Source organism: Perna viridis, chromosome 6 (genome assembly GCF_037379345.1).
Source record: "Perna viridis isolate PV_CMFRI_1.1 ecotype Kerala chromosome 6, ASM3737934v1, whole genome shotgun sequence".
In the NCBI taxonomy this organism is placed as follows: Eukaryota; Metazoa; Mollusca; class Bivalvia; order Mytilida; family Mytilidae; genus Perna; species Perna viridis.
In genome coordinates, this window is record NC_142450.1 from 32684755 (window position 1) to 32709098 (window position 24344).

The 24344-nt window shown below is 32.3% G+C and overlaps 1 protein-coding gene across 6 annotated transcripts in view; it reads right to left on the minus strand.

The window, feature by feature from the left end:
* Positions 1-43: 43 nt before the first annotated feature.
* Positions 44-24344, minus strand: part of LOC148614610 (transient receptor potential cation channel subfamily M member-like 2) — a 43829-nt gene continuing 19528 nt past the window's right edge. For 2 of the 6 annotated variants that reach the window (XM_088588814.1, XM_088588810.1), the window contains 15 exons: positions 23930-24039; positions 21558-21719; positions 21070-21126; positions 19485-19644; positions 17887-18003; positions 17299-17398; positions 11326-11548; positions 10258-10398; positions 9199-9339; positions 8327-8581; positions 7597-7771; positions 7215-7371; positions 4280-4461; positions 3073-3196; positions 44-1633 (listed from right to left, as the gene is read on the minus strand). In XM_088588814.1, coding sequence (XP_088444940.1) covers positions 1357-1633; positions 3073-3196; positions 4280-4461; positions 7215-7371; positions 7597-7771; positions 8327-8581; positions 9199-9339; positions 10258-10398; positions 11326-11548; positions 17299-17398; positions 17887-18003; positions 19485-19644; positions 21070-21126; positions 21558-21719; positions 23930-24039 — 2381 coding nt within the window. In that variant the 3' untranslated portion in view covers positions 44-1356. Of the gene's footprint in view, positions 1634-3072; positions 3197-4279; positions 4462-5697; positions 5771-7214; positions 7372-7596; positions 7772-8326; positions 8582-9198; positions 9340-10257; positions 10399-11325; positions 11549-17298; positions 17399-17886; positions 18004-19484; positions 19645-21069; positions 21127-21557; positions 21720-23929; positions 24040-24344 lie in introns of those variants that run through there. The other 4 variants (XM_088588811.1, XM_088588813.1, XM_088588812.1 and 1 more) reach the window with 4 other exon arrangements.

Here is a 24344-nt window from a genome sequence, read left to right on the forward strand (position 1 = left end):
TTGTCTTTTAAGGCCAGGCAAATGATTAACAAGATTACCGAAATTGACATACAATTTTAATAACTACCTAAAAACATTGCATACTTTTCAAAACAAATATGAAACAAAATACAAGTAAATTTGTGAGAAACAACTGTAGTCAGCACGTCTAAATGGCAGTAAACAAGAGACTAGATACAGATGCCAACACACAAATCAACTTTAAGGCGAGTTATGTACACGGATATTAAGTTGTATTGCTATTCCTGCAAAAATGCATTCCATAGAAGCTTTTTGCTTAAAGATGTGATGCGTCATGGGAATAAGAATAAATTTATTATGCAGCTTCCCCAATATCGACAGAATAAATACTGAAACGTCAAGACAGGACAACTAAGATAGACTCCAAGTACATGGCCTATATGTATATAAATTGTAAAGGAATACAAAACATCACAACAAATACTAGCACTAGAAATTATGAATTCCCAGTAAAGAAAAAAACACAGAGTAGTACTAAGCATTCTGTCAAGCAATGACGGATTAATATTTTGTTTTTCAAAATTTCCTACAAAAAAAATCCGTAAGCAGTTAAATGAGATCAAGTTTCTATGGGATAATGATTATATTATATGGGCATGGAGTGATGAATTATCTTTAGGATGAAATCTACGCAAGTTGTCAAACATTTCGCTGGTATAAAAGTTCTAGAAATACACAAGACAATATTTCACCACCATCACCTTCTATCTCGACCTGAAAAAATGTTTAGAAAAAAAGGAGAAAACAAACAGCAATCCAACTTATGACAATTTTTTGACATACAGGCATTATTGTGTCTGTGCATATAAGTCAACTCCAAGGGTAACAAAAGATGCAACACGTAAATATGTAACATTGTAAGTTGGACCTAAAAGGGGGAAAGTTTAAGTTATTGTGGATTTCTAAAATGGTTAAACATCTTAATAAGAAAGCGATTTGTAATCCTAATTGACCCAAAGTGTACAAGAGTTAGCACATTTCGAACGTATTAATACGTCTTTTAAAAAGTTATCAAATTTCCATAAACCCTTGATTTAACTGTAAAACTAGTAGCTTTTTTTAAATTGCCGATTTAGCAAATTGATACACATATTAAACATACAGCACAAAATATACAATCACGTATCCTCGATAAAAGGATTACAGTATTTATCTCAATTCTGAAGTAAACTTTAACCTAGTTGGTATACGAATTTATGATTCATTCAACTTCTATTACATCAATGTACCACTTTTATAGCAATACGTCATTTTGGTTGTTGGACCGATTCGTAATCTTTAGCAACAATTTTTGTTTCTAACAGGAAGCAACACATATTCTCGACTAAGTATAAATCATTCACCTTCATCAAAATTTAATGTGGACTGTCTTTCTTTTATAATTGTTGACGACCTGTCAACGTCACCTGTGTGGACAAGAACTACAGATTGCTGTGACAGGAGCTGGGCGACGATTTTACCAACTATGACCTCATCCCGGTTTTCTATCTCATGCTTCAAATTTTGATAGACTTTCTTGTCTACTTCCACAGCTTCCTGAAGTGTCTGAAACCGTTGAATCATTTCACTACGAAGATCATCAAAACGTTCTACTATTGATGTTTCTGATGGGCTATAAACATAAACATTCTAAAGTAAATGAGAGAAAGACCATGCTTTAACTTGACTTGCAAATGAAGGTTAAAGATCTCACGTGTTACTTGTATGTTTCCTTATATATCCGTAAGAAAGAAATATTGAAATCAGTATCTTTGGATGGATATCGAAACAATTTTACATGTTGAAAAAACAAACAAACTACATACCTATTTCTCACATACAATCAACTTTTACGCACGACTAAGAACCTGAATACTGTTTTCTTATTTCCAAATGATTATAAAATAAAATAGTATTTAATAAAAAGGCAGGTGATCTAAATTTCACCTCAATGCTTTAATTAGAAATTCTTTATGCTTAAAAATAAATTAGATATTGCCAATTCCAATGATATTATTCCACGGCAAAAATTTACCACAAACGCCAATAGCATAGCTTAAACGTGTTTTTTTTTGCGCTGTTGTGGCAAACATTTTTATGCAAATAGTGTATAAGTATTTGTAATAGTTGAATTTCCAGCGGACAACAGCCGTTTTAATATATAATTTATCATTGAAATTGTTGCATAATTTTCAATTGCATTGCTTAAGGAATATTTCGCGAAGTTTCAAGACAGATATTAAATGTACTAATTTTTGCTGAACTAGTTAATAATATTAAATGTAAGTTCCATGCTAGTACATTTAGATAATTAAATATAATAATAATAATAATAATAATAATAATAGCTGAAGTAAAAAGTGGATATTGAATCATACATCCTTCCGAAATGTATTTAATGCGGATGCATGAAATATAAAATATCGGAATTTAGAGAGTTATAAACTATTTTAAACAAGCATTTAAGAAGCATTACTTCAGTTTGAGCGTTTTCGTGTGTTGTGAATTATTGGGGGGTTTCACATTTGAATAAAAAAAGTGCTATAAAAAGTAAAATAGAATACAATGCCTTCAAATTTATCTGATGACAGCACAATTACATGTACCAGTTTATAGTACAAGCAGAATGAGTTATACATTTAATTGTGGAAAATAAATAAGACAAAACAATAAATAAAAAACAGTTTTTGAAAAAAAAACATAAATCTATAATCCGACCATAAGTACTCCCATAGGAATATGTCTAATTCTACCTGTAACTAGTACATGTGTACATTATTATGATTGCACTTTTATAATAGTACCGAAACTGCGCAAAAAAATTTGGATGTTCTGACGATCTCGTGATGATTATCCACCAAATATCGCAGGAAGTTTAAATAATTTGGCCTTGAGAACGGGTAATATTGTCCAGAGCACAATTGGTGTATGAGTATGTTATGGCTAACCTGCAGTCTAAAAGATTCAAAATGAAAAAAAAAACAAAACTGATTAGCTTGGTCTAATTTTTATGCTTGATCATGTATTTTCTAATTTTGTTGTTAAATTATTCTACGGTTTTACAATATTTACCCTCCAATGTCTTCTAACAACGTATTTTTCAGTGCATACCAACTGCGTGCTTTAGTTGGATTACAAAAATACGACTCGACAGCTTGTTTTTCAGCAGCGTCATGTTTCGTCGTAGACTCTAAACCTGAAAACGAAGTAGTTTACACGTAAGGAAGAGTAGTTATTTTCAAAAGTGCACATTTCGTATGTTATAGTTCAAATTTGCAAATAATAAATCCTGAGTAGAATCGAACACAGGTTTAACACATCCATCTTATTGTCCTCATCCTACAATATTTATTCCAGCAACACATTACTTTAAAAAATGACCACATACATAGCATACATTTTAAAATTATTTATATATCAATCAAAAGAGATAGTGGTATAGTAATAATATGGATATATAGAAGGGAGATTAAGAGTAGACGACTGTAACAAAAGGTTAGAATGTAACAGGTATGTTCATTATATAAATCAATATAATAGTCGGAACACTTCATGATTTTTTAGAAAAATGTTTCTACGCCGGTTAGTACACATTTTAAACGCCTCCTCAGCTTTGAAAAACTTACAAAGATTTTATTCAAATTTTTGCAAAAATGTCTAATACTATAACATATATACATATAGTTTGACTTTCAGATCACTCGCATTTTTGTAAATTTTGTGTATTTTTTCACTGTTTTGAAAATTTGTCACGTGAATTTCAGATGTTTATTTTTGGTATCAATGTTAAGTTATTAGCACCTGCTTGACTTTGCTATATTTAAATTGGCTAATCATTCAGATAAATATCAGAACATATATTATTTCGTTATTAAACTTTAAAGCGATATCTTAATTCACGCTAATACATTTGTCGTATATTAGCTCGATACAGGTCGGCATTCATAGAAGTGCAATAGTAATAATGCGTCGGGAGTCTTACCAAGTCGATTAACGTGTACCTGGCACGTCTACAAAAAGTTTGTTTGAGGCAAAGTAACTTATTCATCAATTTCGATTGTTTATTAGTATATAATAATGCCACCCTCGTCTAATGGTATTTACTTAAAGTTTTCTCGATTGTTTATCTATTCTGAATTAAGTTTATTGTTCCTATCTTGTACTGATACGCTAACAATTTAAAGTCTTTATTTTTGCTTTAAATTTATATTACGGACCTTCTCACTTTGTTGTTTCATTGAAATTATTCGAATTAAAATCAATGACGAAGAGTACTCACAAAATGCATCATGAATGAATCTTTTCTCTTCAATGTGGTTAATTCCACAGCGAATAAGTCTCCACAAGTGAATAATTATTGGAATTGGAAACGAGGGTCGCTCATAATATTCTCTTATTAAAGTATATCTGTTATACTTCCAAATTGTTTCAGAATTTTCATGTACAACTTGAATAGTAAAACTGAAAAGAGAAGAACCGTTACGGTAGATACAATAATTACACATGCAAGAAGATATGCACTACACAACTTTTTCAAAATGCATTTTTAGTGAAAGATAACATATACAATACCAACACTTTATTTGACAAAAATCAAAGACGGGAAAGGAGTCATGGCCATCGCCACTATACGTCACCTAAGTTACATGTCTCCATAGATGGTCTCCTTCCTTTCATACAAAAACCTCTTGGACTTCATCACATTAGAACCAAACTCTATTCTATACCTTTCAATCTACTACACTCCTTTTACAAAACAAGTCTTGACACTCCTGTTTCTGACCCTACCTCATCATTATAGAGACTTGTTGCCATCATTTTAGATATTGGTTTCCACAGACTCTTTAAACCAATTTGTGTGAAAAGTCAAGATGTAGGAAAACGATCATTTCTTCCACTACCGTTTGTCAATAAATGTATAGATGCAATTAATTTGGCGAACATCCCCCATCACAAAAACGTTACCAACAAAATTCCCCCATATTTCAAAGACAAATCCATACCAACTATTTCATATTCCTATACTTCACCCATTGCATCCAAAATTTTCAATTATAAAAGGCTATTGCAGAACCTTGAGATTGAGGACTTCAGGGCTTAACCACCTGACTATTCTTGCAAAAACTCTCCATTCAAATATGATCCTTCCGGTCACGTCGTTACGGGAGATTTGTCCAGCATCGAAAATGAATCTCTGCGTAATATCCTTTCTAAAGGTCCCAAATACCGTGAACCACGCTCCATGAATTGGAATTATAACTTTAAAGTTCTTATGGAGTGGTTACAGGCTGTGAGGTCTTTAATTTTGAAACGAAAGAAAGTTTTAAGTAGGTCAATGAGTGCCAATGTTACTATACATGATAAATATGTTGTCGTACCAGCAGACAAAGCCCAAAACAACATTGTTTTTGTCTGCAAAACGTTTTACATCCAATGTTTATTATCAGAGGTAGACTTAGAAAATAATAGCAGTGATAAGACCTATACTGCTACCATACTCTCCAAAGAAGAAATTGTGGAAAACCATAAATCTGTGCTATCCTCTTTTGGTCTCTCTACCAAGGACGATACTTGTGATTTACCGTCTATGTACTGGATTCCTAAAGTCCACAAGAACCCATACAAACAACGTTACATAGCTGGATCTGCATAATGTATCACGAAACCTCTTTCAAAACTTTTAACTTCTATACTCACAGCTGTCAAAGAGGGTCTGCAGTCCTACCACAGCACTTGTTACTCCCGTAGTGGTATTAATTCAATGTAGATCCTGAAAAATTCGAAAGATCTTTTGGAGTCAATCAGTCCAAGACTATTATCAGAATAGATTATATTAGCAAAAAAATTGATTTTTCAATACTGTATACTTTTCCCATACTCAGTTAAAATCCCGACTTAAAAACATTTATACATCGTTGTTTTTCCAAAAAAGATGGTACACATATATACAAATATATAGTTCGTGGTAGAGATTCCCCATACTTTGTATGAATTAATTCCAAATCATCTTCCAAATATACAGAAGAAGATGTTTACAAAATGCTGGAATTTTTTAATCGACAACATATTTGTCCAGTGTGGTGGACGCGTTTTTCAACAAACGGTCGGCATTCCAATGGGAACAAATTGTGCTCCTCTACTTGCTGACGTTTTCCCTCACTCTTATGAGGCTGAATGATTCGAAAGAAAGAATATCGTTTAGCTAGGTCCTTTAATCTCAGTTTCCGCTATATAGATGACGTATTACCCCAGTTTTGGAGATTTAGTACATCGTATCTATCCCAAAGAACTTGATATAAAGGATAGTACAGACACAGTGAAGTCAGTCTCATATCTTGACCTACACTTAGAAATCGATGGTAAAGGAAAAATATTGACAAAACTTTACGATAAACGTGATGACGTTGCATTCAGAATTGTCAACCTTTCATCTGTGGCAACATCCCTTCAGGAGCTGCGTATGGAGTGTTCATATCACAACTCATACGTTATGCCAGAGCTTGTCGCAACTACGCAGACTTTTTATATCGCGCTAGAATTCTAACAAATAGGCTTCTGGAACAGGGTTATGTTGCTACAAAATTGAAGTCATCACCACAGAAGTTTTATGGTCGTCGTCATGAACTCATAGATCGTTACGGTATATCCATCTGCGCTATGAAAACTGATTTGTTCAACGTGTCATAGTTTTCCTTTCCTCTTTCGACTACCTCGAACTTGTCTTTTTATGGCAACTCGGCGGGTGTTTCTAGGAAAGCAGAGCACGCTTACCCTACCGGTGCACCTAGTCCACGCTCCCAGTTTTTAATGGAGTCAGTTTCTCATTTGCTTTTGTTACTTTGTATGTATGATTTTAGTTAATTTGTGTTCTTTGTTGTGTATGTCTATTTTCAATGTCTGGTCTTTGTCATTGGATTACATTCTTTTTATTACCGCTATAACCATGACTCCCTTGATTACTCTTTTATATATCAACCATTTCTGTATTACAGCTAATTATACATTCTATTTAATTATCACACTACCACCATCACAATAGTAAGTTGCAAGCAATACTCATACATTCGGAATCTTAACACGGAAATTCTGTTGATCTATGTTTATTTTTAGATTCTGCGGTGTTTGATTTTTTTAAAAGTCATCAACAAATATATTAAAACATGGACATCATGGAAATAGATAAGATAGTTGAAATTCATATTAATTGTACTTACGAAAACAAGGCAATCAATGTGTTTAATAATATTATATTTGTGAAGATCAGATAAATAGCCAGCATAACCGTGTTGTAAGAACTGGAGTTTGGGCATCTAGGTAAGGTTCCATTCTGATACGTTTCAATGTCATTTGAACAGATGTTTGGTTCCACTCCTAATACGATATCAATATATGTTTGTAAGATGATATGGAGAACTATAAACTTCCTTTAAGTATATTATTATCTGGATAAAACTTTGATATAATCAAGATATTATAGATTTAAATAAAACAAATACAAGTTTAAGATAGACATTTTAATTTTAAATTTTAAGGAATAAACTCTCAGAGATACGCTTAACGTCCTGAAATTTTAATATCAAGCCTTTATACATTTACCTCTTATATTGTCTATAAATAGTTCACCATACAATTGCCAATATGGCATGTAAATTATATCCTTAAACAGCTGCCAGGAAAGTGGTGTGTTTGGGTACAAACCAACTTGATAAACGATACCGAAAGTAAAAACAAAAATGGCAAAGAGAGAAAAGAAGAACACAACATCTGAAATCTGCAAGAAGAAAAATATTCATGCATGTTAATTAGTTTTATTAATGGTGATACAATAATTATAATTACAATTTCAACGTATTACAATGATATAATGACGATTGAATTGGCATACATATTTAGAAAAAAATAACACCAAACATAATATACTAGTATGCAATAATGTTAACATTTTTATTTGCCTTTATAACTATTTGCTTTGGTTAAGATAACAACCAAATAGAAGAAGGTTGAATGTTAAGTTAAGTGCGTTCATATAGTAATTCATGCTAAATGAATGGCAAACCAAAATTATGTCGTCTAGAAAAGCAGAACACGCTTACCATACCGGTGCACCTGATCCATGCCCCAAGTTTTTAGTGGAGTCCGAGTTGCTCATTTGCTTTAGTTACTTTGTATGTATGATTTTAGTTACTTTGTGTTCTTTGTTGTGTATGTCTGTTTTCCATGTCAGTTCATTGTCTCTGGATTACATTCTTTTGATTACCGCTTTGACCTTGGCCACCTTGATTACTCTTGCATCAAGATTTGCTGTGAAATAATAAGCAATACATACTAATTTTTGCAGCATAACAACTTTTGGCCCTATACGTCTGCTAATGTAAAAGAATTGTAATGTTCTAACAATGAACATTGCTAAAGAGACAGAATATGCAAATCTAGCATAAAAGAAGTATTCCCCATCCAAAACAAATCTCAGGACGACTGCAGTTACAAACACTAGAAATGTAATCAAGTCGAAGACATTCCAAAAGTCATCTCCCCAATTAGCAATTTTGTCTTTTATTTTCTTTTCCTTGTGAATAAAAACCTGAAATAAAATAAGTTACATTATTTGTGAAAAACAGTATTGGTGATGTTTCAAAAAAAAAAAAAAAAAAAAACAGTTATTGTATCATTCCTGTAAATCTTGTTATCCGTGAAATTTGCTACTGTAAACTAGCGATACACAACATCTTTTCAACTTCACAGTGGAAATAATGGTGGACGATGTCGTAAGGGAATGAGTTTGTATCTCATAAATATTACATACCATTATTTTCGCAGTGAATGTTGTGCATCGCTAATTTATAAAAGAAAGTTCCATATATAACAAATATCTAGTACGGTGTATCTCATTCCTCTGCGTCGTCTGCAGTACAGCTGTTGATTTACTACGCTAACTAATAATCTTATTTGGGGGATGACCGGTGACTTAATGTCTAGTGTGCTGGACCCATTCGGCGAAACGGGTGGTACTGGAAGGGAATGAATTCTTATCTCATAAATACTGTAAAGCATTAATTTCCATGTTTAAAAAGATATAAAACAGTTATGAAATAATTTGTATGCTTTTTTTGAAAACGGAAAACACTAAACAAAGATCAAATAACCAACAGAGCCATTTATATATGAATGTTTTTTTTTTCCTGTAACATTTATATTAACCTGACTTATTTCCTCGATGACTAAAGAAAAAACTAAAATCCAGGTAACCAATTCCAGCCATGATGGTCCTTTTTCCGATGTTGGATGGAAATCACTGAGCACAAAGATGGAAAAGTTGGTCAAGAATACTAAGTAAAATATCTGAAATGAATCATAATTTAATCCCTAAAGGATATACTGCTTGTGACATTTTCTGGACAGCCTTCATGACAACCTAGTCACATATATTCTCTTGCAAATTTATTAATAATGCTTTTGAAATCAATTAACTAATTTAAACAAAGAGTATGTTCAATTGAAAGTTGAACACCACGTACGTTTTGTTCTGACACAATACTCACCATAAATGCAATGGGAGTTACGTGGCAAGGACTTTGCTTAAAAAAACGAAACGATCATCTGAATTCATGTATACACAGGCTACATTAAGAGAGAAAACTTAAAACAGAATGCGGCAGACACTTTTTAAGTGTATGTTTAACATAGTTACTTTATTTTACATAGTAGAACATATAATATAAATGTCTAGCACATGATGCGCAAACATATTTTAAACGAATATAAAACATGTCTAAAATACGTTGCACAAACAAACGTCAAAAGTAGGACGACTTTTTGTTAGACTGCAACCGATTTATATAAGTTAAAGGGTAAAAATATTTTTAATTTGATAGACTCATAGGATAAACTGTTAAAAATTATATTTAACGCACAATAAGTAACCTAAATTTCGAAAGTTTTATATAACCATAACGGCATCTGATTTTTAATTATAAGGTTACTCTTACGATTTTTGTGAAAAGGTCCACAGGTGTATATTTGTCACCACTTGCCTCAGTAATGTTTGATTGGTTTACAAGGTTGCTTTTTTCATGTAAGTATTATGAAAGATCACTGCATAAAGAAAATCAACTTTTTGATAGAATCAAGTATCAACATGCAGAAATTTAAACTTAGTTATAAAATGTGTAAATGACATACTTATTCGGCTGTTGTAAGTAATAATGAATCTAAAATAACTAAAAAAAACGGGAAAAAAGTAGAATAAAGTATAATTACAGTATAAATAAAAAAGGTCGATATTGGTGCCTGGTAAAAATTTTCAGCCCGTTCTGCAGGACCTATGCATCGCAAATTTTGCATTTTAATGAACCCTATATTTGCTATAACCAAAACTGGAAACAAAGCCCCAACCATAACCTAAAACGAAGAAAGAAAAGAAAAAATAAGAATAAAACAATAAGAAACACTAATTTTCGATGCAGAGCATTTTACGTACGCCCAAACAAAGGTCTTGACAAAAAAGCAAAAAAAAAAAAAAGTTTCTCTCGTATGTTTTCAAGAGAAGACTTTAAAAGTATGGACTATATACTTTTAAATTCGTGAACTGAACTGAACTCCTTAGCCTTTTATTAAACTTCACGTTAATGGTGAGTATAACACGTAGAAAGACTATAATTATTATCAAATTATCGATGAGAAAATTTAATATCTAAAAGACTATGTACATTTCACAATCTATTTTGATGACACATATTTGTATGATGGGAGCTGATTATGATCAGATGCTCGCAAGGAGAGATGATACAACTTTTCGGTACATGTATCTCAGATGTTCCGGTTATGAAAAATGAAAATAACTTCATCAGTAACATCAAATAATCTTAACAAAAGGTTAAGTTGGTCTGTAGCTCATCGATATACTTTAGCATACCAAAATTCAGTTCAATTTCTGAAAGCGTCTTAATAAGTCCAGAAGAGTGTAATTGTTATGAAATTTTCAAAGCCTAAATGCCGTAATTCGGGCAAACCAAACTGGAACGGAATGCGACTCAATCTGTAACCAATAAAGATTAGGTCATTTATCAAAAACTAAGTTCAATATACAAGTCGCTGGTCCGAAAAGCTTCAAAAGAACGGAAGTACTATGACACGGTAACTTTGTTACGGCGGCAACAGAAAGTTTACGGATCAAAACGTTCAATCATATGTGCTCATTTTTTAAACAAGGGTTTGACATCATACGTTGATTTGATTTGAATTACTAAGCATATGTACTACTGAATCATTGTCAGAAAGAATATGTCCGTCATACAGTAAATAGCTTTTGAACACAGGATAGCTTACCTTCCACGAAGATGTTTGGCTTTCCATTTCTCCCATCCATATTTGTTGAAGTTTAACTTGACATGGCGTCGAAGCCATGAATTTCATCAGTCGACTTTTGTGTGCTAACTCTAATGGTGTTGAGTTGAATCTGTCAACTTTTGTAACTAATAAACTCAAAGCGTGCCCACTTTTGACTTCAAATAGTTCAGTCATTACCCGGGTCGATAGGTCTTCAAAAAAGCTAAAAAAAATAAAATACTGCCTGTACTGTCAAACATGTTTATGAAGTGCTAAACTTACATACAGTCAATACCTGAAGTATATAGCAGTAAACATAATAGAACATGGCAAATTTAATGTTAAGTCTTTGTCATTCGCACGGAATATTAAAAAAAGGGTAAAGAATCGTCGTAACTAGTTTTGACTTTGAAACCATATGCTAAATAAAAAAATGATGTTACAATTTCAACACTTAGATGAATGAAGAATAGTTTTACCATTACAGAGGAGGAAGTCCTCATGACGGTTATCAATACGAATACAAGATATAACCATGAGAAAACTGAGAGCATGATTTCAGTCAGACATGAAGTCACATCCTGTGGAACTCTTCGAGATTTTTGTATGTTTGTTAGAAATGGTGGAATAGATTCGAATTAGAAAATAACAGTCATATAGAAATATTGAAATAGTTTTGCATCGTCTTCATTAAATACGAATCGCATATTGCACTTGATAATTACATGACTTTGTATACATTTTTCGCTTCCAATGTGTTTTGGACGTAGGCCAGTATAGCTTTAGCCACATAGGCCAAAGTACGAATAATAAATAATACAATGCATTGGAAAGCCATGTTTCCAGTTTGGAAAAGATAGATGTATTCTACGCGCTTTGGAAAAATGAGATCAGATTGTATTACTTAAATCGAAACATAGCTGTTCTAAGAAAGGAAAGGCAATCATTGCCTTTTTAATCCTGTTGGTTATTCTTTAAAGGAGTTTAGGCCGTCATTTTCGTTTGTTTGGTGTGCTTTTATTAACGACACAAGTTTTGTGTAAATTTTTCTCGTCATACATTTCACAATCTATTTTGATGACACATATTTGTATGATGGGAGCTGATTATGATCAGATGCTCGCAAGGAGAGATGATACAACTTTTCGGTACATGTATCTCAGATGTTCCGGTTATGAAAAATGAAAATAACTTCATCAGTAACATCAAATAATCTTAACAAAAGGTTAAGTTGGTCTGTAGCTCATCGATATACTTTAGCATACCAAAATTCAGTTCAATTTCTGAAAGCGTCTTATTAAGTCCAGAAGAGTGTAATTGTTATGAAATTTTCAAAGCCTAAATGCCGTAATTCGGGCAAACCAAACTGGAACGGAATGCGACTCAATCTGTAACCTATAAAGATTAGGTCATTTATCAAAAACTAAGTTCAATATACAAGTCGCTGGTCCGAAAAGCTTCAAAAGAACGGAAGTACTATGACACATAGGCCAAAGTACGAATAATAAATAATACAATGCATTGGAAAGCCGTGTTTCCAGTTTAGAAAAGATAGATGTATTCTACGCGCTTTGGAAAAATGAGATCAGATTGTATTACTTAAATCGAAACATAGCTGTTCTAAGAAAGGAAAGGCAATCATTGCCTTTTTAATCTTGTTGGTTATTCTTTAAAGGAGTTTAGGCCGTCATTTTCGTTTGTTTGGTGTGCTTTTATTAACTACACAAGTTTTGTGTAAATTTTTCTCGTCATTTATGGAGAACTGTTTTAATTACTAGATTGTTTATACAATTGAATCAACCACGCTACTTAAAATATAAAATGATATAAAAATGATTGTTGAGTAGTGTCTGATTCACTACAAAAATAGTACATTAATTTGGTTTCTTTTTCAGCCTTTCACAGTATCAGAACCAGTTGGTAATAAGCAAAGATAACCCGTCATCTGTACTAATGGTTAAATCGGGACATGGTCACATCAACACCTTGGAAACAAATTACATTGGCATTTGGTTAAATCGGCACCTGTATTTGAAGTTGATTCGGCATCAAGACTATATTGAATTGGGAACTGGTCAAATCGGCATCTGGACTGTTTTATTCTTTCAGGATTATATTTATTTGTTTTAATATAATAAAAATGCACTGTGCTTATTTGAGTTGAACTTAATTGAGTATTACATCATTCTGCCGAACAAAACAAGGGATTGACAAAGCAATGGGACATTTTAATCAGAAGCAGCTACCTGGGTTATTCTACTTTTCATTAATGAGGGGAGGTAAAATTTAATGAAGTAAATTCGGTCTTGTATTTTGATGACAAGATTGAAATAGTAATCAAGGGAACCAAGGTTATAGCGGTAATCAAAAGAATGTAATCAAGGGACAAAGATCAGACATGGAAAACAAACATGCACAACAAAGAACACAAATTAACTAAAATCATACATACAAAGTAACAAAAGCAAATGAGCAACTCCACTAAAAACGGGGAACATGGACCAGGTGCACCGGTAGGGTAAGCGTCCTCTGCTTTTCTAGAAACACCCGCCGAGTTGTTCATAAAAGGTCATGTCCAGGGTAGACGAAGGGGGGAATGAAAACTATGACACGTTGAACAAATCAGTTTTCTTGGTGCAGATGGATACACCGTAGCGATGCACGAGTTCGTGATAACGACCATAAAACTTCTGTAGTGATGACTTTAATTTTGTAGCAACATAACCCTGTTCCAGAAACCTATTTGTCAGAAGTCTAGCGCGATACAAAAAGTTTGCGTAGTTTCGGCAAGCTCTGGCATAACGTATGAGTTGTGATATGAACACGCCATACGCATGTGCTGAAGGGATGTTGTCACAGATGAATGGAAAGTTGACCATTCTGAATGAAAAGCCACCACGTTTGTCGTAAAGTTTGGTCAATAGTTTTCCTTTACCATCGATTTCTAAATGAAGGTCAAGATATTAGACTGACCTCACATCGTCTGTAGTATCCTTTATATCAAGTTCGTTGGGGGTAGATACGATGTATCTAATACACGAAATTAGGATTGTTTAAAGATAATACGTCATCTTTATAGCGGAAACTGAGATAAAAGAATCTAGCTAAACGATATTCTTTCTTTCTTTCTTTCGGATCAGATCAGCCATAAAATCAGCCTCATAAGAGTGAAGAAATAAGTCAGCAAGTAGAGGAGCACAATTTGCTCCCATTGGAATGCCGACCGTTTGTTGAAAAACGCGTCCACCGCACTGGATAAATATGTTGTCGATTAAAAAAAAACAGCATTTTATAAGCATTTTAAAAACGTGATTTAGAATAGTATATTAAAATATGTTTTTATCTTAACAACACTGCATAAAAATAAAACCTAAATCAATGTTTATTTCCTCCTTCATAAAACTAGAAGAGTCCTACATTATAAAATGACCTTTTAATAAAAAGTGTATGATTCATAATACAGTTAAGGAACAAGTGTTATATAAAATGGAACATGTGAATAACAATTTTTTAAATAGTGCTATGACTTTATTAAGTGAATTATAAAATCTGAAGGATTTCCATTGGAATTCTATTGTTCCGGATTAATTCTACTGGTTTTCATAGCTTGGGATTTATTGTCATGTTAATAATTATTTTTATTTGTTTTACAGTTATGGATTGAGTGCATTGAGTTCGATTGAAATTATAATATGGGATTTGGGAATGTAAATGCAATAATTTTCAATGAACTTTTAGATTTTGATAAATGTTAGTTACATTGAAACTTCTTCTTTAGATTAAGTGCATTAATATATAGTTTCGGATGTATTTTTTGAATTAAAAAAAATTGATTAAGCAATGCAATAACTAAACAACAAAATAATATAAATTAAAAACCATAAAATTTACCCCAAAACACATTGCGAGTATTAAATATCCATAAGCTGACATGAATAGGTAGCCAATAACCCTTTAAATTTACTTGGTCAGGTGTAAAGCAATACCCTCTGCATTATTATACCCCCACTTAAAAAGCAGGGGTTTTATGGTCATGCCGTCCGCTTCGGTTAACATGATGTTTTCCTGCTAGTAGCTCTGTGTTTCATATATTAAATTACCAACCATTTTCATTAATCAATTATAGTAAATAGAGTTTCATTTAGTTTTAAATTAAATTTGTTTTTAGTGATGATTAGATTGCTTCAACATGCATACATTATAAAACAGTTATCAGTAATAAGCTTGGTATTTTGAAAACATTTTGATACACGATGGAAACACAACATAGGAAGTGCACGATAGCACAATGTCATAAAAAATGTAAAAATTCACAGAATTACACTAAGTGGTTTTAGAAGTGTGCGGAGGAGATGCATTCTTGGTAGACCAATGACAAAGCCCAATTCTTCACAAGAAAATCAAAAGGTCATTTAGATGAAAAACAAAATAGGGAGTCACAACGGTACAATTTGATATAGAATTTGTTCAATTTTCTTTAAATTTCATCAAGTGGTTTTGGAAATCATACAGATTTGAAGTTGATCCCTACGCAAACCAATGACTAAGTCAGGAGAACCTTATATGTCATTCAAATGTTAAAAACTGAAAACTGATTTGTTCAACATGTCATAGTTTTCTTTTCTCCTTCGTCTACCCTGGATTTGACTTGAATTTTTATGAGGAACTCGGCAGATTTTTCTAGAAAAGCAGAGGGCGCTTACCCTACCGGTGCACCTGGTCTATGCTCCGAGTTTTTAGTGGAGTCCGCGTTGCTCATTTGCTTTTTGTTTCTTTCTATGATTTTAGTTACTTTATGTACTTTGTTGTGTATGTTTGTTTTTCATGTCTGATGTTTGTCCCTGGATTACGTTCTTTTGATTACCGCTAAAATTTTGGTTCCCTTGATTATTCTTAAAAAAATAGGTAGTCCATAATGGTTTCATGTGATATAAAATAGGTGAACGTTTCATTAAACTTTATCTGTTTAAGAGGAATTGTGGATTACAAGATACCGCTTTCCTTATCCGACCGATGACATAAACCATGTTCTGCATTAAGAAATCCATAAAGGTATTTATATGTCTAAACACAATTGGAGTCAATGACAGTATGCCATAGAGAATTCAGCAATTCATTTTTACAAAATAAAACGAATCATTACCACAACTCGAACAGCCCTAACACTTCTTATAATTCCTTATATTTACTACATGTATCAATTAAAACGCATGCATATTCAAATTCCTCATCAACAAGAGACTGGTTTAAAGAAATTAGCTTCAATTTTGAAAGCCATATCTATTGCATAACGACGCGAAAAAAAGTTCCTCAAATCTGTCTATAGTTAAATATATGAACTTGTATATCAAATGACCAAAACAAAAAGCTTATTGGTGCTTCAGCACAAAAAACAATTTGCAATCAGGTTGAAAGCAAATCCTGAACTACAAAAATATAACGGTGGTTTTGAATGTTTATACGTGTATAAGTTGCGACGTGGCCTATATAGAAGAGCAAGTACGGTCAATCAATTAGTGAAGAATAGCCATAAAGGAAAAAGGAACTTAAGTGAAATCAAGTAAAAATAAAACGTTAAAAACACAAATAGTGGAGCCCTAAATTTCGGCCTTACGCCCTTCGTCAGGGTCAAAAGTATTAGTTGAGAAGAGAGGCCTTCATGACAGGAATTACAGGTCCGCTTTTGATAGTTAGTACTTTTTGCCACTGACGAAGGTCGTTAGGCGGAAAGTTTGGGTCTCGCTTTCTACGTTTTATTTTCATTTAACTTGCATTCTTTTTTACGTTTTACATGTGGTTATTTATATGGCAAAATCAACAAAAAAGATTTATTTCATACGAATTCTCTGAAATTCTTTTCGTAATATATATCGGAAACTATAATTCTTTACACTACCAATATTTTTGACTCATTTGGTTCTTGACATACATTTTACGAGTTAGACCATGTTCACTTAATGTCATATGTCTTACCTTGCATTTTCGCTACACGACTGTTGTAGCTCCAATAAATGCTGCTTATAAGCTCGGTGTGATAATGTCTTTAGTAAATTGCTGGCAAACAGTGCAGCACCTACAAAATAACACTGTACGTTATTATAAATATTTGAAAAAAACATAGGGTTAATCAGAAAAATCTATTTTCATTGTACAATATTACATATATTTATTTTTTTGTGAAGACTGCACAAAGTACTCATAATTAGTAGTATAAAATAAAAAAAATATTACAATTTATAAATCCCATTTTTGCATTGCATTTCATTTCGTGTTAGTCCTAGTAATTTGGAGCACTTTTCATCCATGATATTAATTGTTTGGAATGAAATGGTATTTTTTATTGATAAAATAAAACAACTTGAATTTGATTGATCATTGATCAATGTTCCTTCTAAAACGCAGATCTATGTGGGTAGAAAAGTTATGTTTATTTTAAGTGAACAGATTAAATCAAGTTCGCTAAACAACTTTTTCTTGTGTGATCAGTTGCAATCACTTACGTTGAAAGGATCTTTTACCAAATGTGTTAGTTTATCATTGCTATTTAAAAAAAATGCTTACAGATATTATTTTTACATCTCTTCCAAAAGATCATTGCCATTTCTTTTCTGTTGGTAAGTATACAGCAGACAAACAGTTGAAACATAACGAGTTCTTTAGCTTTTGTACCACAATCCTCTGGAATGTAAACATTTATGAAACAGGGTGTGATGAAAGGAAGCATATAAGAGGCACACAAATTGGATGTTTAAAAAATATTAAAACGTCTTGAATGTTATTATCAAGTAATTATTAATAATTGTTTTCTTGGGGCAAAATTTTCAGGTTGAAAAGATCCGAGTACAAGATCACCAACCTGGATAAATCAATTCTTTTAAGCGATTATGAAATATACACACGTGCGTGCGTCTTGTGCGGTTTCTGCTTCAAAACATAAATTTGGTATTAATGAAACTATTCCATATTGTTGAAGAGAAACACGACATTTTGTATTAACTCGTATGTAGGTAACACCAGTGCTTCCTAAAGCCATTGAAGATGGAGAAATGACAGCGGTGTAAAAACTGCTTCCTGAACGAGATTTACGGATTTATTTAATGATCAAAGACGACGGACATTATATCATCGGTATGTATTCTGTACTGTTTTGATTACTGTTTAACCACAATTGCTGGTGGTACACACTTTGAAACGTTCACATTTCCTATTTAAGCGTTCGTGCATCATTTATCGTGGGTTTACACATCGGTTTGTGTTCGTTTATACATAGATTAGCACACGATAGAGGCGTTTGTTTAAACGTAAGATACAAGCGTTCATTTAAACGCACGCTGGGTGCGCTCATTTCAACGCACGATAGAAGCGTCCGTTTAAACGCCCAATACGAACGTCCGTTTAAACGAACACTTATATCGTGCGTTTATCGTGCATTCATCATGAATTTAAACGTCTTAATGAGTGCAATTGTGTGCTACACAAATTTTGTTTAGCAATTCACCGGAAACAACTATATAGGATGAAAAAGTGAGTTTTAGGGCTGTAACATTTCTGTAACATTTCTGTACACGAAGTTTGTTCACTGAAAGTAGAAGCGAAGTTGTTCTTGACCTTATGAATTTTGTCGTATGATTTAATTAACTGGTTTGAGTCTATTGCTATCAAAAATATATCGAAGTCCCCACCTAACAATTTAATACTGTAAACTGGAACATTTTTGTTGATTAATAAATCACAGGGAGATTGATGCAATTGACGATTCATTATTAATTCGACTCGTAATTTGAAATTTTTAGTTTAAATGAATTTGGTCAACGACAAACAAAAACAGAGTTGATAAGGTTCACAATCTTGTATTTCATTTGGGCTAATCATCTATGTAGGCTTTTTGTAGCGATAATATAATTGTTACTAATTATTTTTCCCACTTTACGTTTATACACCAAAATTATCGACACTATACGATCTACTAGTTTGACCACTGAATTGCACAAAAATGAGATAAAAATATACCTTACCATTTGCAATATTAGGCAGTATTGTAATATTGATAACAATATGACAAATAGGGATTTCAAAAAAGAATAATTTGCTGCATATTTTAAACGTCCACGAATTTGTTCTTTATTTACATGAAAACCAATAGATCAAGTTTTACTCACGATTATCATTACCTTCAATGTCCTTTTTGCGGAATAGATGGAATAGATTTAACCCACAGATATCAGTAATTTTACTTATGTTTTCTCGAAATGTTTCTTTGTTCACATCAATAGAAGACGGCTCGGGGCTAACTTTATTTTTATTTCCATTTGAACTCGCCTGAAAGAAATGCTGATATTGAATAGCAAAATATAAATGCACATTTTTTTAAATTCATACTCCGTAATCATGTAAATAATTGTAAGTTGGACAAATCGTAACAAAAACAAATAATAAAGAAACAAACCAACAAACAAACAAGTCAAATGAGATAAACAAATACTTTTGAATATGAACAGTAGAACATGACGCGACGAAATGTCTTTCTTGCCTTAGCGTAATTTTGAACGAAAAAACGGATATGAAGGTTAGACATTGATGTCTAGCACGTATACAAATTTCTTCATGATTGAGGTACACATACGGGACAATACAAAATATAGACCATTTAAAAATGACTGTTATATTTTCAGTCTTTGAGGAAATAAACTCGATCACGTGGTGCACACGTATTATCACATGGTGCACACTTAATACCTCACGTAGTGCACACTAAATAACCTGCTACGCAAGTTATTTTCAAGTGTGCATTACGGGCATTGAGGTTATTTCAAATAGACCTCAAATATAGCAGTTAATCGCTATGATTTAATTTTAGTATAGAACATTAAGGAATAAATCAAGCAAACGTTGATGATGTCACAGTCACATTACAAAATTTGGTCTATGAGATGATGGACAATTTGTTTTATCCAAACAGAAAGAAAGCGTGTTACATTTGAAATCAAATTATACTGGCATATTTTGACGAAATCTATCGATTGAGTTAAAACAATTATTAACATTAAATTCACTTTTTAAAGATTTTATTAACCTTATATTTTAAGCTAATTGGTAGCTCGGGAACAAGTATGAAATATGAAACTTGAGAATCACTAGATTCAAACTTTTGTATACTTATCTTACACACATTTATTAAATAATTACACGAAGAGTCAAACTTGTGTAAAATGTGACGGAAATGATGATAATTGCATATCAACTTTTTGTCATGATCAGTTGGCTTCTGTCCAGAACAAAGGCGTACTGTCAGACTACGTTGTTTCTTTTACAATACGATCCTGATCGTACCCGTGTAGATTAAAACATCTATAGAAATCAAGAGAACATTAAAGCTTCATTTGAATACATGTATACATACATAGTACATTACAATCCATTGATCACTTGACTAGTCCATTGCTTGAAGGGAAGAACACTACCACTTTTTGTTTGAAATTAATTTTCAGCGTCTCATAAATTTTGTTTTAAGACAAAGATAGATAATAATTCAATTTCAGAAGTAACACGCTTACATATACACCACATGATTGAGGTTATTTTTTTATAGACCGAAAAAATGTAACAGACGTTCCTTAAAAAATCTTCTCTTAACGGAAATCCAATCGTTTCTTTCATATAAACTTAATACATGTATATGTCGTATTGTCATTTAAAAGTGTATATGACGATGATGCTCTGTCGGCAAGAAAAACAAATACCAACCTTGAATAATGTCCTGATTATATTCCAAGTACTACCTTTTGTTTTTGACGTAAGACACTGAAAATTAGAGAACAGATTGATGTTTATTGTACACTCAAATGTGTCTTGAAAATGATAATTAATTCTTCGGGTGTTTCTAGAAAAGCAGAGGACGCTTACCCTACCGGTGCACCTGGTCCATGCTCCCTGTTTTTAGTGGAGTCCGAGTTGCTCATTTGCTTTTGTTACTTTGTATAAATGATTTTAGTTACTTTATGTTCTTTGTTGTATATGTCTGTTTTCTATGTCTTATCTTTGTTCCTGGATTACAGTCTTTTGATTACCCCTATAAGCTTGGTTCCCTTGATTACTCTTTGATTACCTCTATGACCTTGGTTCCCTTGAATACTCTTTTAAAAACTTTGTCATGTAAGTCTTATATTGACTGCAAGTTATGGTAAGCAATTTTTTTCTTCTTCGTTGAAAATATTTAATTATTAAGTATGTACCTCAAAGTAAAGTTCAATCATTTTGTCAATGTTTTTCTTGCTGTTCTCTTCAGCTGACATATATTTTTCCGGAAAAATGTTGGAGACATAATCTACCAAATTATTTACAAACTCTGTATTGTCATTCACCAAAAATAATTCAAACCAGCCGAAAAAAAGTTCCTAAATATAAAAGTATATACACTTCAAAGATATGATTATGTTAAAACAGAAACGAAAGTAAGCATTAAGAACAAATATACAATACTACATAAAAACTTTTTTGAAAAAATCAATATTTTGAATAATGTTTTCCTTTATTGTAATGTATTACAATTATCAAGAATTTTAATACCAATTCATATCGAATTTAAAAAAGCAATCCAATTGAATAAGTGTTACTTAGAGTCATCTTGCAATAAATGAACCGACAAGTCGTCACCGAAAAAAGTAAGTAGACGACTTATCGCCTAATGTATTGCCATTTTACTATTAATGCTATGAACTATTTGCTATATTCTATATAATACACTATTATACAATACTCTGCTATTTGATCAAATCGTGTCCCTTTGTTAAATGAGTGTTGGTAAAAAAATCGTCAACATGATTCACTTTAAATTAACCAGTTGATGTTTAAAAAGGTTATATTATCTAGATTCAAAAACCTATAAACAAACCTACGTTTTCTTTGAAATTCTTTGCTATGAATTTTCAGTATTTTTATTCATAAATTGGATATTAACAGTTTATGGTTCTAGGAGAGCTATGTTTTAAATTGTATTTAGTATATTCATATTGTATTGTCGGTATGAATGTTTTATTTCACATTTTGTTATATTTTGAATTGCTTAGTTACTTAGCTTGCTTGTTTGAATATTACATTATAAATAAAGAAATATCGCCGAAGGGAAAATGCAAATATCAGATAAATTCACGTCTCTGAATTAATAATAATAATAATAATAATAATAATAATAATAATAATAATAATAATAACCAAACAGACATACACACACAAACAAACAGAAACACAAAACTAGAGAATCAATTTCTAATCATTTGCCGCCCAATTTTTAATTTCATATAAAATGGTGCTAAAACAGCTCTTTTAATAAAAATCTGGATCAATGAATACTTGATTTAAAAGTTTATCTCTATTTTGAGTTACAGTCTTTGCAAAATGTACTATGATTATTTTAGAGACAGACACATAGTTTACTTTATCAAATGATATAGTTCCTGATTGTTCTAAGCAAACTCTGCTATGCACTTGATGATGTGAATATTTGTAAGGGTTTATATTTAAAATGTACAATTTTATGCATATAGCTTAGTATTGTTATTACATGTTTATCTTACAGGGTCTTTATGTTTTACGCTGCAAAACAAGCTGAAGCATTAGAATCCAATAAATTTGTAGAAGTAGAATAGTGGTTTGATTTGTGTACTAGCTTGATTCCAAAACCCAACTACATTACCTCTGGAAAAATCCTCTTTTAAGAGTAACATATCTATACTAATGAACTTGAAATTAAAACGACAACTGATACATCTTGTTCTGTATCATACCTAGCCCTTAACTTACATATGAATGAACAATTGAACATTCTGAAGTGGAACAAGACACCGGAAATTGTGGCATATGTATATTTCTTTTTCACTTTCAGTTACGTTAATGTTACTGGAGTATATGGGCAATATACCTTTCTCTATACCTGTGTTGTTTGGAGGCCAGCTGCAGTCTGCCATGTGGTATGAGGGTTTCCTCGTCGTTCATAGAAGACCAAAGGGTGGCCTGGAGCGGACATATTTAATCCCGGTGTAATCGTTGTCTCTTTGAAATATTCACCATTTCCATTGTCGTTATATAGATAGGACAGAATGTTTGAAATAAAATGTTCATCAAAAGCAATGTGACTTTCTCATTGTAAACTGCCCTTCCTTGGTATCACTATACCACAACCACTACTGTCCTCATAACAATTTGATTGAACTTCAGGTTGATTTCACTTCTTACCGAATTGACAACCCACCGAACTTAAACTCTTGGATTCTACTTACTTATAATTAGTCGGATGTCGCCGTTTTCGCAGTGTGCGTGAATTTTGACGTCTCTGAATTTCTATTTTGATGTTCCAGCTGGTAAATATTATAGATAGCACATGGACAGATACTATCATTTAAAGATTTAATAAATTTATATATATTAGACAGCATTTGTCAAATTAGATCATTTGTGACCGGGAGGCAGTCTTTTCCAGAATGTTTCCTTGTTTAATTCATTCAGCAATAACCTATAAGAATTCTTTTTTCATTTATAAGAATATCTAGTATCAGTGGGAGGCATATTTGGCCTTTCAGTGGGACTGGATTATTTATGATTTTTATACCTTTTTAGATTCATCATTATGAACACGAACTGTGGAAATCTCCTCCTCGAAAATATCATATCTATTCCACTTGTATATTAAGTCCATTTTTCCCACAAAATCAAGTTTACCTGAAACAAACCCATAACATTCATTAACATATTTACAGATAATTAACACATTCCTACACCAAAATGAAATTTATATTATTTCAGAGCCTGTCTATGAGAAAAAATATGCAAAACTGGAAAAATCGTCCGAAAGTCATTTTGGAATTGGGGTAAATTTTATATTATAAATGAAAGAAGGTCATGAGAGATTTCCAAAAATCCATACGATAACGACCAGATGTTGTTCTATTTTTAGTAACAACCGTTTTTAGGTATTAGGGGCACTTCTTTAATGATATGCCGGATTTCATGGTCAAATTTGGACC